The 17,080-nt window shown below is 45.6% G+C and overlaps 1 protein-coding gene across 14 annotated transcripts in view; it reads left to right on the forward strand.

Moving 5' to 3' along the window:
* Window positions 1-17,080, forward strand: part of Loxl2 (lysyl oxidase-like 2) — an 89,597-nt gene that overhangs the window by 21,941 nt on the left and 50,576 nt on the right. For 8 of the 14 annotated variants that reach the window (XM_087585311.1, XM_087585314.1, XM_087585306.1 and 5 more), the window contains exons 2-3: window positions 5,000-5,370; window positions 15,331-15,506. In XM_087585311.1, the coding sequence (XP_087441437.1) occupies window positions 5,007-5,370; window positions 15,331-15,506 (540 nt within the window). In that variant the 5' untranslated portion in view covers window positions 5,000-5,006. Of the gene's footprint in view, window positions 1-4,994; window positions 5,371-15,330; window positions 15,507-17,080 lie in introns of all 14 variants that reach the window. The other 6 variants (XM_087585300.1, XM_087585307.1, XM_087585303.1 and 3 more) reach the window with 1 other exon arrangement.

Here is a 17,080-nt window from a genome sequence, read left to right on the forward strand (position 1 = left end):
GTTTGTTGTTGTTTGCTTATTTTGAGAGTGTCTTATATAGCCTAGGCTGGCCTCAGACTTGCTGTGCAGTTGAGCATGGTCTTGAACTCAAAATTCTTGTCTCCATTTCTCAAGTGCTGACACTTGACCCCCAGGCTTTGTGCATGCTAATAAGCACTCCGCCAACACCCCCAGCCAGCACTCCTCTTCAGAATTCACCAAGTCCACAGTATATTTTATTAGAAATGGACAAATAGTCGTTAGGTTTTCAGCCTTGGCGCATGATTAAATTCTCCTGTGGTCAGACAGTACACTCTGTGTGGTTTCATTGACTGTGTTGAGACTTGCTTGTTGTTGACTCAACTTGGGGTTCTATTTGGCAAGTCTGTGTGTCCTTGAAGGGAATGTGTTCTGTGGAGTTGTTGAATCCAGTTTTCCGAAGCTTGCGAATCGTCAGGTTGTTGAGTCTCATTTTTGTGGTCAGTGCCAGAGCTGTCTTGTGTGGAGTCTCCACTGAGCCTAAGGATCAACTGATGAATCCAATTTCCTTTTCATTCTGTCAATATTTATGTCATGTGTGTTGAACTGATCCATGCAGATTTACACAGTTGTAGCATTCTAGCAGGTTGACTCTTGTTGGCTCTGGTGTTTTCTTGTCCTGGAGTCAATGTTCTCTCACTCTGATTCATGTGTCTTTTGGTTGAGCTGCACATGCTCTATCTGCCTCCATCTTTTCATGGCAGGTCTCAATGTCTTTTGTGAGAAAATGTAGTTTGATTATCCTGTTCAGTATGTGGTGATTTTTGTCTTTTCATTGGAGTATTTATTGTGCTTTTCTTATGTCTCTCAAAGGCTATGTTTGTTTCCGGTCCTTGCCACTGTTGAGAGGTAGTGGAACCTTAGCCACTGGGTTTGCCTGCAGAAGGAATAGTGGGGGCTGGAGATGGCTCTGTTGGTAAAATGCTTGCTGCAAAAGAATGTAGACTTGAGTTGGGTGCACCCACATAAGAGCTGGGCATGGTAGCTTATATGTGTAATCCCACAGCTGGGAAGACAGATAGGTCCCACGGGGCTCGCTAGCCAGCCAATGAGCTGAATCAGTGAACTCCAGGTTCAATGGAGAGATCTTGGCACAAAATGTAAAGTGGAGATCAATTGAGGAGGACATCAATGTCTGCCTCTGGCCTCTGCACAAGTCCAAACACCAGAGAAGAGAGAGGGAGATGAGAGAGGGCCCCAAGCTCTTCTCTCTTCCTCCATTCCCTGGAGGAGTGCAGCCTCCTCTGTCATGTGCTCCTTCTGTCATACATGGAGCCTCCACATGCCCAAAGCAATGTGACCACATGACCATGGACTGAAGCTTCTGAAACCATGAGCAAGATAACTCCCTTCACCCTCACTAATTGATTATCCCAGGTATTCCGTAACAGCAACAGCAAGTTCACAGATCAAGTATTTTCTTAAAATCCCTTTATTTATCTACTGTAGTAATCTGCTCTAATTTTTTTTTTGTTATTTTGCTCTTCTTATGATTGTGAGCACAAACACTGTAACACACATCTGTTCAGGCTCCTTAAGTCCATTAGAAAATAGACTTGCACCATTTCTCAGACCACACAAGAATCTTACACTTTAATCTCCACCCATCTCCTTTGCTCACACACACACACACACACACACACACACACACACACACACACACACACGGTTGTTACTGTTATTATTCTTGCATTGTAACTCTGAGTACCAAACCCAGGGTCTCACTAACGATAGGCAACTGGCCTACCATTGAGTCACCTCCCCAGCTCTTAGTACAGATATTCTAGAACACAGGTGGGGGTTATTGTTTTATATGGTGGGTTTGCATTAAGGTTCACTTATGTAGTTTTCTATTCCATCTTTCATTCCTTCCTAAACCTCTATGCCATTACAGGGGTTACTTCTCCTTCAGCTTTAACATCCCCTCCTAGTACGTCCACTTTTGTTAGTCTTGTTCTCATTTCGTCTTTGTTTCCCACCTCACTGACGACATATTGCTGCTCCCATGTCAGCCTTTGAAAATGTCATCCCCGGAGAAAGAGGAACACTCCTCCATTGTTGGTGGGGTTGCAGACTGGTACAACCATTCTGGAAATCAGTCTGGAGGTTCCTCAGAAAATTTGACATTGAACTGCCTGAGGATCCAGCTATACCTCTCTTGGGCATATACCCAAAAGATGCCCCAACATATAAAAAAGACACATGCTCCACTATGTTCATAGCAGCCTTATTTATAATAGCCAGAAGCTGGAAAGAACCCAGATGCCCTTCAACAGAGGAATGGATACAGAAAATGTGGTACATCTACACAATGGAATATTACTCAGCTATCAAAAACAACGACTTTATGAAATTCGTAGGCAAATGGTTGGAACTGGAAAATATCATCCTGAGTGAGGTAACCCAATCACAGAAAAACACACATGGTATGCACTCATTGATAAGTGGCTATTAGCCCAAATGCTTGAATTACCCTAGATGCCTAGAACAAATGAAACTCAAGACGGATGATCAAAATGTGAATGCTTCACTCCTTCTCTAAAAGGGGAACAAGAATACCCTTGGCAGGGAATAGAGAGGTAAAGATTAAAACAGACACAGAAGGAACACCCATTCAGAGCCTGCCCCACATGTGGCCCATACATATACAGCCATCCAATTAGACAAGATGGATGAAGCAAAGAAGTGCAGGCCGACAGGAGCCGGATGTAGATCGCTCCTGAGAGACACAGCCAGAATACAGCAAACACAGAGGCGAATGCCAGCAGCAAACCACTGAACTGAGAATAGGACCCCCATTGAAGGAATCAGAGAAAGAACTGGAAGAGCTTGAAGGGGCTCGAGACCCCATATGTACAACAATGCCAAGCAACCAGAGCTTCCAGGGACTAAGCCACTACCTAAAGACTATACATGGACTGACCCTGGACTCTGACCTCATAGGTAGCAGTGAATATCCTAGCACCAGTGGAAGGGGAAGCCCTGGGTCCTGCTAAGACTGAACCCCCAGTGAACTAGATTTTTGGGGGGAGGGCGGCAATGGGGGGAGGATGGGGAGGGGAACACCCATAAAGAAGGGGAGGGGGAGGGATTAGGGGGATGTTTGCCCGGAAACCGGGAAAGGGAATAACACTCGAAATGTATATAAGAAATACTCAAGTTAATAAAAAAAAAAGAAAGAAAATGTCATCCCATTATCTTCTTGCTTCCCCATTTTCGTGGAGCAGCTTCCTGAACTTCTTTAGGTAGAGCACACCCATTAACCACGGCTAGATTTCCTCTGTCTCAGACTTCTCATGTGGCCAGAGGTGCTTTCCTCTATGAAGTACACTTCTCCACCTGGCCTCTGTTCACCCCTGTTGGAAGCTCTTCCCCACTGCTCTTCAGATGTCTTCTGTGCATTCTTTCTCTGCTCTTCTTTGGGTTTCCAAACATGCTATTTACACCCCATCTCCTAATATATTTCTTCATCGGTCTCTTCACCTGACGTCTGACTTTATTTTCTCAGTCATTGGAGGCTACTGAAAATTTCACCCAGCTCTCTAACCTCCTAGCCACTGTCTGGGAAAAGCAGAGACCTATGTGAGCACCTTTCCATGCACATCCTTTCCCTCCAGATCCTTTGCTCTTTTGAGTCCATGGTGCCTCAGGAGCCTTCCAGTGTCAGGAACACGTGACTCAAACTCTGTTTGAACATCCTAGAATATTCCCTCACAAAGCTGGATGGCAGATGTCAATTCCTTCTTGTGACCTCTTGATGCAATTAAGAGACTTGTAAACGAGCTGTGTGGGGCTGCTGTGGGCGCGATACCACCTGGCATTTTATCTTAAACATTGTTCATAAGCAGAAGGAACAATCGCAAAGTGGTGACGAGACAAGCAGGGGATGCAGGTATGATGGCTGGTGCCTGTAATCCCAGCACTTGGAGGCTGAGGCAGAGGGATCACTGTGAGTTTCACTCATCCTTAGCTACAGAGTAAGACCTTATCTCAAACAAATCAAAGTACAGGAAAGCAAAAACAAGCAAAAATCAAATACAACAAAGGCATAAAGTAGTAAAGTCATAATCATAGCAGTATATTGTTCTTTAGTGTTCTGAGAAGCCTGCACTTGCCTCTGGGACCCACTGTCCTCCAGTTCTGCCAGCCTTGTGTCCCAGGAGACCAGCCCAGGCAGACTTCTCCAGCAGCTCTTAACCTTGTTTTGGTTGGGTATGATTGGATTTTCCTATTAGAGGCACCAGGAAGAGATTAGAAGCTGGGAGGAATGGAGCATCCTAGATGTGTTCCATGGCTCCTCCATAATGGTTGCTATGTATGGGTGGCTCTGAGACCCTTCAGTGAAGAACCCAGATGCCACTAAGTAGTCTCTTCACTCAGCTGTGTTCATTTCTAGAAAGCACTGATGTCTCAGGGAGACTCTTCGAGCCCTGAGAGATAATGGTTACCCTCTGTTGACAACCAGGGGTGCTTTCCCCATCCTTTGTCAGTTCCTCTCAACTCTGCCCTCTTCTCAATTAGGAAAAAGGGAAGAGGGCTGGTGAGATGGCACAGCAGCTAAAGGAGCTTGTTGCCAAGACTGGTGACCTGAGTTCAATCCCCAGGACCCACATGGTGAAATAAGAGAATCGACTCTCACAAGTTGTCCTGTGACCTCCATACCTGTACAATGGCAGGAAAGGAAAGGTCTTTGAGTTCAGAGTTCTGATGACAGCATTTCTGAGATGAGGGAGATGGTGGGTGACATGGGGAACTCAGACAGCTATGGCCAAAACATGAGGTGGGAAGGGAAATGGGTTGGAATATAGCCCAGAAGAGCTTGCATGCTAAGCCAGGAAGGTGATGTCTCAGAATACTTTACAGGTATCTATAGCCTTTATGCTAGACTCATATTCTCTCTCTCTCTCTCTCTCTCTCTCTCTCTCTCTCTCTCTCTCTCTCTCTCTCCCCTGCTGCCACCCAACACCTCCTCTCAGCACAGGACAAGGATGGAGATCCCTTTTGGCTCCTGCCTCTACAGCTGTTTGGCACTGCTTGTCTTGCTGCCCTCCCTGAGCCTAGCACAATATGAGAGCTGGCCCTACCAGCTCCAATATCCCGAGTACTTCCAGCAGCCGCCTCCCGAGCACCACCAGCATCAGGTGCCCTCCGACGTGGTGAAGATCCAGGTCCGCCTGGCGGGCCAGAAGAGGAAACATAATGAAGGCCGTGTGGAGGTCTATTACGAAGGCCAGTGGGGCACTGTGTGCGATGATGATTTCTCTATCCATGCTGCCCATGTTGTCTGCCGGGAAGTGGGCTATGTGGAGGCCAAGTCCTGGACTGCCAGCTCCTCCTACGGCCCAGGCGAAGGTAAGAGACTATGCTGTGGAGATGAGTGCATGTCACATAGCAAGGCCAGGATGCACTCTCTGATGAGCCTGCAAAGAAACTGTAATTCCTACTAAGCGTGAATTTTCAAGAGTTTTCCATCTGCCCTGCAGGCTGTGTCCTGGAAGATGGGTGGGAGGCCCCTCCAGGGAGTGATAGAGGGGAAGCCAGCATGAACTGTCCTGCTTTGAGCATGAACGTCCCAGGGAAGCCAAGGTGGTTGGTGCCCTCAGTCAGTAGGTGAAATTAGCCCACGCCCATCTCACTAAGCCACACTCCCTGTCCAGATTTCTTCTTCCAAGTACAGCTTTCATGGTTTCTCAAAAGAGTTTTACAGGCTAAAGTTCTACCCACATGAAGATCATTGTTATTGTTGTTGTTGTTGTATCTGTGTGTGTGTGTGAGTGTGTGAGTGTGTGAGTGTGTGTGAGTGTGTGTGTGTGTGTGTGTGTGTGTGTGTGTGTGTGTATGCTCTCTCGAAAGTGCATTTGTGTTCTTGCACTGGTTTGTGTTTACGGCATCCAGAGGGAGATGTTCCTCAGATGTTATTCTACTAGGCCTTTTGCTTCTTTCCTTCTATTTTATTGATTGTTTGATTGAGACAGGGTTTCCCTGTGTAACTAGAACGTTCTCTGTAGCTCAGGTTAGTCATGAACTCAGATCTACCTGCCTCTGTCTCCTGAGTGCTGGAACTAAAGGTGTATGCCAATACCACTTTGTTGTATAATAGACTCTTCAAGAACTGGTATATCCCCATAGTCTATGTCCCTGGTTGGGTGTGCAGGTGTAGGTAAAAGGTAGCATTTGCAAACAGCTGTTCTTCTTGGGCTAGGAGGTGGCTCTGGGTAAAGAGCTTGCTGTGCAAGTGTGAAGACCTTAGTTTGGATATCTGGCACATAAAATCTGGGCATTGTGGCACTGAAGCCTCAGTTCTAAGGACCTGGAGACAGGTGGTTCCCTGGAGCTAACTGGCCAGACACACTAGCCAATTGGCTAGCAGCAGGTTGAATGAGAGACTCTGTCTCAAAAACATAAAGTGGAAGAAGGTACCTGAATCAATCTCTGATGTCTACATGCTTACACACACACACACACACTCACACAATCATACACACATACTCATATACTCATATACACACACTCACACAGACACAGACACACACACACACACACACATTCTCTCTCTTTCTCTCTCCCCAGCTCCTCCTCTCTCTCTCACATACACACACACACACATACATACCCACACAGGAGCTGCACATCGACCCCAGCTGCTCCTCAGCTGAGCTGCCCACAGACCTTGGCATGAATCAGACTGTTGGACTAGAGCTGTCCACACTCCCTTGACCATTGATAACTGCACAAAACTACAGACCATTTCCAACCCAACCGAGAATGTTCTGATCTCAAAGTTCTGGGTGTGACTCGATCTGGGTCAAGGGGACAGTGGATAGACAAGTTAACCCTTCAACCTTTCTTTCAGTTAGTCTAGAAATGATAGGAAGAAGTGTCCCATTTCTTGCACACCTCAGCTCCAATGGGAAGCTTCCTAATGGAAGAACTGGCCTAACACCCCATGCTTAGAGTCACGTGTTCTCAAAACTTGTTCTGGGCTTCTTGGCATCAATGAGAGCCAAAGCAGCCAAGACCAATTAGCCGGGGGCCTTTCAAACCACTTCCCGCATCTGACTGAACTTCCAGTGTTCTTCCGTATGTCCACATCTCTGTTTATTCCATCCAAGAGATCTAGTGCTTAGATCAGATTTATAGTCTCCATTTCAGATTATTGTAGCTTCAAACTTTTATGGTAAATACTCTCCAACAATGGTGTCTTTTACCCAGTGACAGCTTTATTTCTTATAATCAAATCAGCAACAAATCTATCATCAAACGAGGAATTTGTGGATCTTTCCCCATAGGATCCAGCATGGGATGGCAGGATAGGTGGGCTTATTGGGTAGGACTTTGCTATGAAAGGATGACAAGGATCACAGGGTTCAAGAGAGAAGAGGAGACTTGAAAGGAAGCTAATAAAATGACGCTCTGCAGAGTCCGTGCTGCACAAGGGAGACACGAGGAGGAGGAGGAGGGATCAGTCCTGCAAAACTACTTTTAACCAATGAAATGGTGGTAGATACAGCTACAGAACATGATGATTGAGATGGAGATTGAGAAGGGTACAATTATCAACTACAGTCAGGGCTGAGCCGTGAGCTTGAGGAGAAGCTGGAGCCAGGGGTCAGAAGGTCTCTAGAGAGAGAATGTGTGATGACCGAGTACTGAATTTCTAAAGGCCATCCATGTGGACACTGAGGCCATTGAGGGTTATGACAGCTGCAGTCTAGGGAAAGGACAGAGAGAAGCCAATATTAGGCAACCTGAACACTGCAGGGATTTAAGACTTAAGCTGTCTAAGAGATGAGAAGACAGCTACACACATGCAAAATACAATCGTGCATGTGTGAGCACACACACAAAAAGAGGAGGTAGTGACTGAGTATGGTGGGATGTACCTAGAATCCCAGCACTAGGGAGGCAGAGAGACAGGCTTGGAGAGTCTCAAGCCAGGAAGAAAACCTGTCAAAATAAAAAAGTTCAACACCTGAGGAATGACACCTAAGTGGTGTCCTCTGGTCTCCACATGCACATGTACACCCACGCACAAAGTCACATGCACACTCTTGTACACACACACACACACACACACACACACACACACACACACAGAGAGAGAGAGAGAGAGAGAGAGAGAGAGAGAGAGAGAGAGAGAGAGAGAGAGTTCAGCCATCTGTATATAAAGTGGCACCATGGGAGAACTTCCAAATATAAATGTATTTAAGTTTCATCAGCTGCAGTGGAGATTTATTGTCGCACTGGGTACATGGTGTGCACTCAGTACTGAGCTGACTGATGTGCTTTGGTGTGGGAGAACACAGAGAACAGTTGATGAAAGTGGCTGTTGTATGATGACCACAGAGTCTGACCAACTGGGGCTGACCATGGAGTCAGGCTCTGTGGATGGGCTGGGAACAATGTAGCTAACCCAGACACCTCTGAGGTTCAGGCTGTCATGATGAAAATAGGGCGATCGTCAGGGATCCCCTGGATTTTTCAGTCTAACCTGCAAGCAGGTCTCGATTTCCAAAGCCTCTCTGAGCCCAGACAAGCCGGGACCCTTTCAGAGAGCTCTAAATAGGGAAACTGGCCTTTTTCATACCCTCTGATGGGCTTTCACAGTAACCTGAACCAGAGTAGGGCCCCTCTACCCAGTTGTACCAACACTGGCAAGGCCAAGGATCCTGCATGTTCTGACTTGGGATAACTTCCATTCCCTTGATCAGACCAGGGCTGAGCTTCAGAGCAGGTTTATTTATGCTCTTCCAGAGCGTCTTCTAATTTGTTTACTTCTTTCACCAGAGAGGGGCTCCTGTGAGTGAGTGGGAAGAGTAAAACATAGTTTTACTTCTGATTGAATGGCTTTTTGTGTTCCAAATATGAGCCTCCTCCTATGTCCCAAGTACTACTTTCCTAGCATGCGGATGTCCCGTAGGTGCCTAGAACTCTGTCACAGGAAGACATGGAAACAGGGTGTGTTGGACTCAGGGCAATCTAGCGAATGGGCACTAGATATATTGGAGAAAGCATTGACTTGAAACCAGATCAAATAGTGACCCATGAATGGTGATGCTGTCGTGCTGTTGTAAGCAAAGTGTAGGTTTGTATATTCTGTATCTAATAGAAGGCACCATGGTCAAGCACAGCAGAAAGCAAGACTACCAGAAAGGAGCTGGAAAGCAAGGTGTAGCTCTGCTGGATAACAGTGCCCTTGGTACCCCAGGGAGCTGATCCCACACATTCTGCTGTTCCCTGAAGATGCTTTAAAGATGTTCTGAATTTTCATAATAGCCAAGTGATGGAACTAAACGAGATGTCCATCAAAAGATGACTGAAGGCTGAACAGTGTGTGCACACCTTTAACCCCAACACTTGGGAGGAAGAAGCAGCACATAAATTTGAGGCCAACCTGGTCTTTAAGAGTGAGTTCTAAGACAGCCAGGACTACATAGATAGACCCTGTCTTGAAAACAACAGTAACAAAAACAAACAAACAAACAAACAAAAAAGAGATAACTGAATAAGGGAAATGCATATACGTACAATGTAATATTAATCAGCTATCACAAAGACAAAATAAAGTCATTTGGGGGGAAAAGGCTGGAACTGGAGACCATCATATGACATGAAGTAAGTCAGGGCCATCGAGAAAATTACCATGTTTGCTCTCATATATGAAATCTAGACTTTAAAAAGAGGACTTGAACCGGCTGGTGGTGCATACCTTTAATCCCAGCCCTTGGAGATAGAGATAGGTGAATCTCTGCTAGGCTGGTCTATATAGTGAGTTCCAGGACAGTCAGGATCACACAGAGAAACCTGTCTCAAAAAGCAAAATAAAACAAAACCAACAAAGCAACCAAAAAAACCAACAAACCAAAGCAGAGGGGAGACAAGTTAGGAAGAGGAAGGGATCAGTAGAACAATTGGGCAGAAGAATAGTGGGGGTGAATAATATCAAAATGAAACTCTCTCCTTGAGACTGCTAGGTAGCCCCAACTGGCCTCAAATTCATGGCCGATCCTTCTGCTTCTGCCTCCCTAGTGCTGAGATTCCAGGCATGTGCCACCATGCCAGGCTGAAACCCATTATTTTGTGCAATGAATATTCCCTAAGTGGGAAACAGAATGTGGTGGTCCTCCAGGCCAAAGTAAGGGTGGCTTCCTTGGCTACCAATGGAGTAAGGGCATTGCCTCTTTTCACAATCTGCCCTTTAGCTGCTCCCTCAGAATGTCCTGGGGAAGAAGCCTCGCTGGCAAGATGGAGGGGCCCTTCTGTTGCTAGTACGCAGTAAAACAAATAGGAGCTTGCTGTAGAAACAGCCGTCGATTAGCAAGCATGCGTTTTAGTGGAGCCTGACGGCTTGGAAACTAGCCCAGATTGAGAAAGTGGTTGGAAAACCCAGTCCAGATGTTTTCAATCAACTCATTGTTCCCACAGTGAGTCCAAAGCTCACTCCTTTGAGCTGCCACCAGCCAGGCATCAGAGTACACATGTTGTAGCCAGGCTTGCAAGTCAGGAGGACTGGCCCCGTGTCCTCCTTGGCCTCGAAGAACCTCAGCTTCACAGACCAATTTTCTAATCTCCACAATGAGAGTGTCTTGATCACCTCCCCCACCCATTATGGAAACCCTAGAATACATTGGGTTTTTTTACTTGACAAGGAGGAAAAGAAGGCCTAATGTGCCTCTGGGCCTGTTCATCAGCTTGTTGAGTCTTCGTGACAGCCTGTCTGTTGGACATCACTTTGACTTTGGAAATGGGGGCAAAGTTTGTTTCAGTAATTGACAGAGTCACAGATCACCCAAGCCTGCGGCAGATAGGACTCAAGCAGAAGTTTGTAGGTCTGCTGTTCTGGAGGCCTGTAAAAAGACCAATGGAAAAATGACAGGCCTGGTTTGGTTTGGTTTGGTTTGGTTTGGTTTGGTTTGGTTCGGTTCGGTTCGGTTTGGTTTGGTTTGGTTTGGTTTTGTAGTGGCTCAGAGGTCAGAGTGATTGCTGTTCAAATATGAGGACCTGAATTTGAATCCCCAGCACCCACATAAACATGAAGGGTGTACTTATATAACACCCATGCATGGGGGAGTGAAGACAGCCCCATCCATGAAGCTGTTGGGCCAGGTTCAGAGAAGCTGAACAGTGACCCTGCTACAAAAAAATAAGGTACAGTTCAAAGGAAGAAGGCATGCTAATGCCAAGCTCTGGCCTCCGCTTGTGTACATGCACACACAGGGCAATCTTACACATGTCTATGTAGATATACTACATACACACATATGTACAGACATAGATATGTACACACAAGTACAACATCACTACTGGAAAACCACCTAGCATCTTTCTTAGATCTTCATTTTTCATTGTAGTGAAATATATGTATGAAAACTTACATCTTAACCATTTGAAGTGCATATACAGTTCAGTAACGTTAAGTGTGTTTTTCGTTTTTGTGCAACTAATTTCCAAAACGTTCTTGCAAAACAGAAGATCCAGACGCATTAAATAACCGTCCCATCCTTCTTACAGCCCCTGGCAATTCCCTTTCTGCTCTGTTTCTCAGAGTTTGACAGCTCTAAGTAGGAATCATCCCATATTTGGCCTTTTGTGACCAGCTTTTCCCATTTAGCAGAATGTCCTCAAGGTTGGATGTCGAAGTATGTGTCAGAATTTTTCCTTCTACAGTTTTACCTTATATGTACACAGTTTGTCAAGAGATGCCAGTTATGAATTGTGCTGCTGTGAGCATGTGTGTACAAACATATCTCCCCAAGGCCTGGCTTTTGATCTCTCTCTCTCTCTCTCTCTCTCTCTCTCTCTCTCTCTCTCTCTCTCTCTCTCTCTGTCCCTCCCTCATCCTTTCCTTCCTTTCTTGTTTTGGGTCCATGTAAATACTAGACAAGCATCCACCCACTGAGCTACACCCACAGCTCTGTGTGTGTGTGTGTGTGTGTGTGTGTGTGTGTGTGTGTGTGTGTGTATGTGTGTGTGTGTGTGTATGAGACAAGATCTCCCTCTGTAGCCCAGGCTAGTCCAGAATTCACTGTGTAGCTTAATCTAGCCTCAAACTCCTGGCAGTGTTGTCTTAAGTTTTTTGAGTGCTATGATTACAGACATGGGTCTGAGTACACCTGTAATTGTTTTCTTTTAAAATTTGAGACAGGGTCTCACTAAGCTTTCCAGGTTGACCTAGATCTCAATGTGTAGCCTGGTTTGGCCTTCAACTTGTGATCCTTGGTCTCCTTAGAAGATATAATTACAGCTGTATGACACCATACCTGGTTTCAATTTTGGAATTCTGAGTGATATGATAGTGTTAAAGTGAGGACACAGTTTGGTGGTAGAGCAGTTGTCTAGTAAGTACAAGGCCTTGAGTCCTATCCCCAGCAACATTCCCATCTCAACAAACTAAACAAATAAAAAAAAAAACAAAACATGTTTTGAGGAACACTGCACTGTTTCCTGCAGCATCAGCACCTTTGACACACAGGAAATAGCAAATGGTGTTTTTGACAGGAACTCCCTGCAGTACATAGTTTTCTTGTTGCTGTGATCAACTATCTGTCAAGAAACATCCTAAGAGAAGAAGAGTTATATTGGCTCACAGTTTGGGAGCACACAGTCCATCATGTTGGCTCTACATAGCAGGAGTCTACAATCTAAGACTCCTGACACTTGTTCTTGTCTTTGTTATTTGTTCTGGAGACAATATAGCCCTGGCTGCCCTGGAACTTGCTATGTAGACCACACTGGCCTCAAACTTACAAAGATCTGCCTGTCTCTGCCTCCCAAGTGCTGGGATTGAAGGCATGCCACCAATCTACCCTATCCTGTCACATCTTCTTAAACAGAAAGCAGGGAATTGACAGGAAATGTGGTCACACTATAACAGTTAAGGTCCTTCCCCAGTGACTCACTTCCTTCCATCAAGGCTCCACCTCCAAAAGGTTTCCCAACCTTCTAAAGCAGTGCTGCTAGCTGAGGATCAAGCATGACAATGTAGGAGCCTGGAGGGAGGGGAGGGGGAGGGAATCTCACACTCAAGCCACACCACCACCCCTAGGGCTTTGCACATAAAATTTTTCGCTAATGAAAGGAAGGTGAAAGGACCAGAGGTGAGCCACATTCCACAGTGACTTTGCTGAATGTGTAATGATGGCTGTGATGTATTGGCCTGTGAAAGAAAGAATTGAGAAGGAACTAATTAGAGAACTGGCTCATAGGCTTCTGGGCTCATGGATGGCCTGGTGCTCAGAGACTGAGCTATCTGACTCAGGCACTGTGTCTATGAGGAGAGAGCAATAGTGTCACCTAGGTCTCCCTGAGATCAATCTGGTAATGCATGTGGATGTGCCGTAAAACCTGCAAACTCTTGATTACAGAGCAGATGAACTTTTCCCTGAGTGGCTTCTTCTATAGCTGCTCTATGTGCAGAGGCAGATGAGACTGACTTGTGTTGTGGTTATAACTAGAACCCACATTCTTGTCACTGTCTCTATCTTCAAGTCACTTTAGAGTGGCAGTGAACTCTCTAGTCAACCCAGAGCTCTGCAGCTCACAAATCCTTGTCTCCATCTTGCTGATAGGAAAGGGGCTTTGACCTGTGTTTCAAAGGTAGAAGAAACTGAACCTGAATTCAAACCCAGGTTTGGACTGCATCTTGCATGGCATGGACCTCGAAATCTCACTGGGACAGCAAGAAAAAGAAGAAAGGACAGAAGACACACAGACACACATATAGGAAAGCTGGGATTGGGTGGGCTGTGCCAGTTCTGGTGGAGCAGTACCGACTACAGCAATCCATAACATCAGCCTCTGTGCTACATACAGCCCAGAAGTAGGGGTCAGATAGTCTTGGTAGGAGGAGTAGTCAGTGTCATGTTGCAGTCATCTAAGAGAAGCTATAGTCACTAGTATTTGCTCATACTGTCAATATCCACACACAGACCCAAGGAAGGCTCTGCCAGTTCCTCTGAGTCCGAGCCCTTGGTCCTTGTCAGTAATTCACTCAATTCTTCATCTCCTGTGGTGGTTTGCCCTCCCCCCCCCCCCCGCCCACATAGGCTCATATATTTAAATGCTTGATTCTCAGTGGAACTGTTTGAGAAGAAATTGGGAAGGATTAGGAGGTGTGGCTTTGTTTGACGAGATGTGTAATGAAGAGCAGGCTTTGAGGTTTCCAGAGCACATGCCACTCCCAGTTAGCTGTCTGTCTCATGGTTGTGTTTCAAGATGTGATCTCTCATCTACTACTCCAATATCTTGGCTGCCTGCCTACTGCCATGCTCTTGACCTAATGGTTATGAACAATAACCCTCTGGATCCATGAGCCCCAAATTAAACACTTTCATTTATAAGTCTCCTTGGTCACGGTGTTTTGTCACAGCAATAGAAGAGTAAGTTAGCTCTTTACACATTCACACAGGGCACCTTTACTTCCCACAAAAGCCCCTGTTCTTCTGTAGTACCATCCGAGTGGTAAAACGTCATTGCCAGATGGGTGAAATGGCTCAGTGTGTACAGGTGCTTGCCATGCAAGGCCATCAGTTAATCCCTGGGACTCACAGAAACCTGGAAGAAAAGATCCAATGCCACAAAACTGCTCTCTGATCTCTACACTTTCTCACTGTGGCATGTGTCCCCCAAACCCCTCCCACACACACATCATGCACACACATACAATAATGATGATACTTTAAATTAAAATTAAACTTGATTGTCAACTTGACATGATTTGAAATCCCCTAGGAGACTCAACTCTGGGCATGCCTATCTAGATGTTTCCACAGAGAATTAACTAAGGAAGGAAAACCCACCCTGAAGTGGGTGGTACTATCTAGGATCCCAAACTAAATAAAAAGGAGAAAAACAAGGAAGCCAGCTAAGCAGCAAAATTCACCTCTCTGCTTCCTGACTGTGGAACGCAGTATAACTAGCCACCTCACTTCCTGATGGCATGCCTTCCCACCATGATCAACTGTATTCCTTTGTAAACTGAACCAAAATAAACCCTTCTTTTAAGTTGCCTCTACCAGGTGTTTATCACAGCATTGAGAAAGGCAACTGATCTACCACATAACCTTCAAGATTAAACATGATTTCTGTCCTAACTGTACTCAAACTACCTCTCCTCTGATCACACCAGCTGCCGGTCCAGGCAAGGGAACTCCAGTGATCTATGATGAGATGGACAACCTCATACAATAAAAACTAACTGATAACTACACACGCCTGCCAAAATTCAGAGGAATTCCATGTAAGGCATTAGTGCCCTTGCCACCTGGATTTGCATTGACAGGATACTTACTTCCTCTCCTACACTCCCCGCAGGCCCCATCTGGTTGGACAACATCTACTGCACAGGCAAAGAGTCAACCCTGGCAGCTTGCTCCTCTAATGGCTGGGGTGTCACTGATTGCAAGCACACTGAAGATGTTGGTGTGGTGTGCAGTGAAAAAAGAATTCCAGGCTTCAAATTTGACAATTCATTGATCAACCAAATAGAGGTAAGTGCTATGCTTTATTCTTTTTACGCTATTGTGAGTATGGAACCCAGAACCCGTGTATACTCAGCCTCCACATGCCATCGACAGCATCTCCACTTGAATGTGTTCTCTTCTCCTTGTGTCTTGCCTGCTTGTTGCATACTAGGTATATGTGGGGATTCATACCAGCTGGATATGATGCATGGGCAAGTTGAAGGATCTCTGGAGAATGGATAGATATCATTACAGGGATGGATGTTTTGCCAGTACATATGTCTGTGTACTACACGTTGCTCAAGGAGGCCAGAAGAGAGCATTGGAACCCCTGGAACTGGAGTTACAGATGGTTGTGAGCTGCCATGTAGGTGCTGGGACTTGACCTAGTCTTCTAGAAGAGTAACTAGTGCTCTTAACTGCTGAACCATCTCTTTAGCCTCTGAATTTGCTTTTGAAAAGAGACTTAAAATTGTCCTCCATTTAGGCTCCAGATGTCCCCAGACTGTGCCCCAGTTGTTATCTTTCCATGACTTCTACTGCCCTGCTTCTGTCTTCTGAACCCCCAGAGCACACAGCACATGCTAGAATTGGGTCCAGTCTATGTGGAGCATGGAATGAGTTCCCATCCTTCCCTCGGCTGGAGCTTGAGACCACTTGCTAGTGATCATCTTCAAACATGTTCACTCATTCATGTAACAAGAGCACCATAGAGTCTATGCAATTCAGGGACTGAATACCACTAACCAAGCTTTGTTTTTCCATGGAACTGACACTGAGGAGTATGGGCTTATGCAACCCAGTGTCCCAGAACTCCATGCCCACTCTATATCCTCAAAGGAAACAGCACCCACATGTACGTGTTTCTGCTTTCTAATGAGACCAGAAGCTCCTAGAGGGTAGGTGCTACATCTTAATCATGGTTGCATCCAACACACAGAGTTCTAGGTACCACATGTGAACAGATTCCAACTTCTGCACTACCTTTTCCCTAGCGATGCATACCAGAGATTATTGTTCCCTTAGGCAGAAAAGCACCCAAAGTCAAGCATTAAACTATACCCTGAAGAGAAGCACTCAGAGCAGACATCCTTTCATAGCACTGACTTGTCTCGGCAGACATTGAGCTTATTGATGACATCCTCAGTGGCTTTGTGTTCAACTAGAAGCTCAGAACTATCCACGCAGAGTGTTGAGAGAACAGAGGTCCAGGCTTTGTAGCTAAGAAAATGTTAATGGTGCAAATAGAAAGAAACAGTCCCAAAAAATATCAGCCAGTTTGGGGTTATGAGAGAATAAGATTTACATGCTATCAGCAAAATAACAACAGCAATAAATAATCCTGGAAAGGGAACTCTGTGAGCTGACCTCCTACAGGGCTTTGCACATGCTAGCCATTCTACCAACTGAGCTGCATCCTCATCCGTGAGCCACGTTACATAGAAAACAGAACCCCACTGAAATGGAAGAGGCTTAGACAATCTGGGGCAAAAATGCGGGAAAGAACTTCCTTATTCTGGAAGTGTGCTGGCCAAGCATAGTTCTCAGCTTTGACATTTGTTGGAGGAAACAACATTCATCATGATCTGAGGATTCCCATG

Source organism: Rattus norvegicus, chromosome 15, assembly GCF_021556685.1.
Source record: "Rattus norvegicus strain SHRSP/BbbUtx chromosome 15, alternate assembly SHRSP_T2T, whole genome shotgun sequence".
In the NCBI taxonomy this organism is placed as follows: Eukaryota; Metazoa; Chordata; class Mammalia; order Rodentia; family Muridae; genus Rattus; species Rattus norvegicus.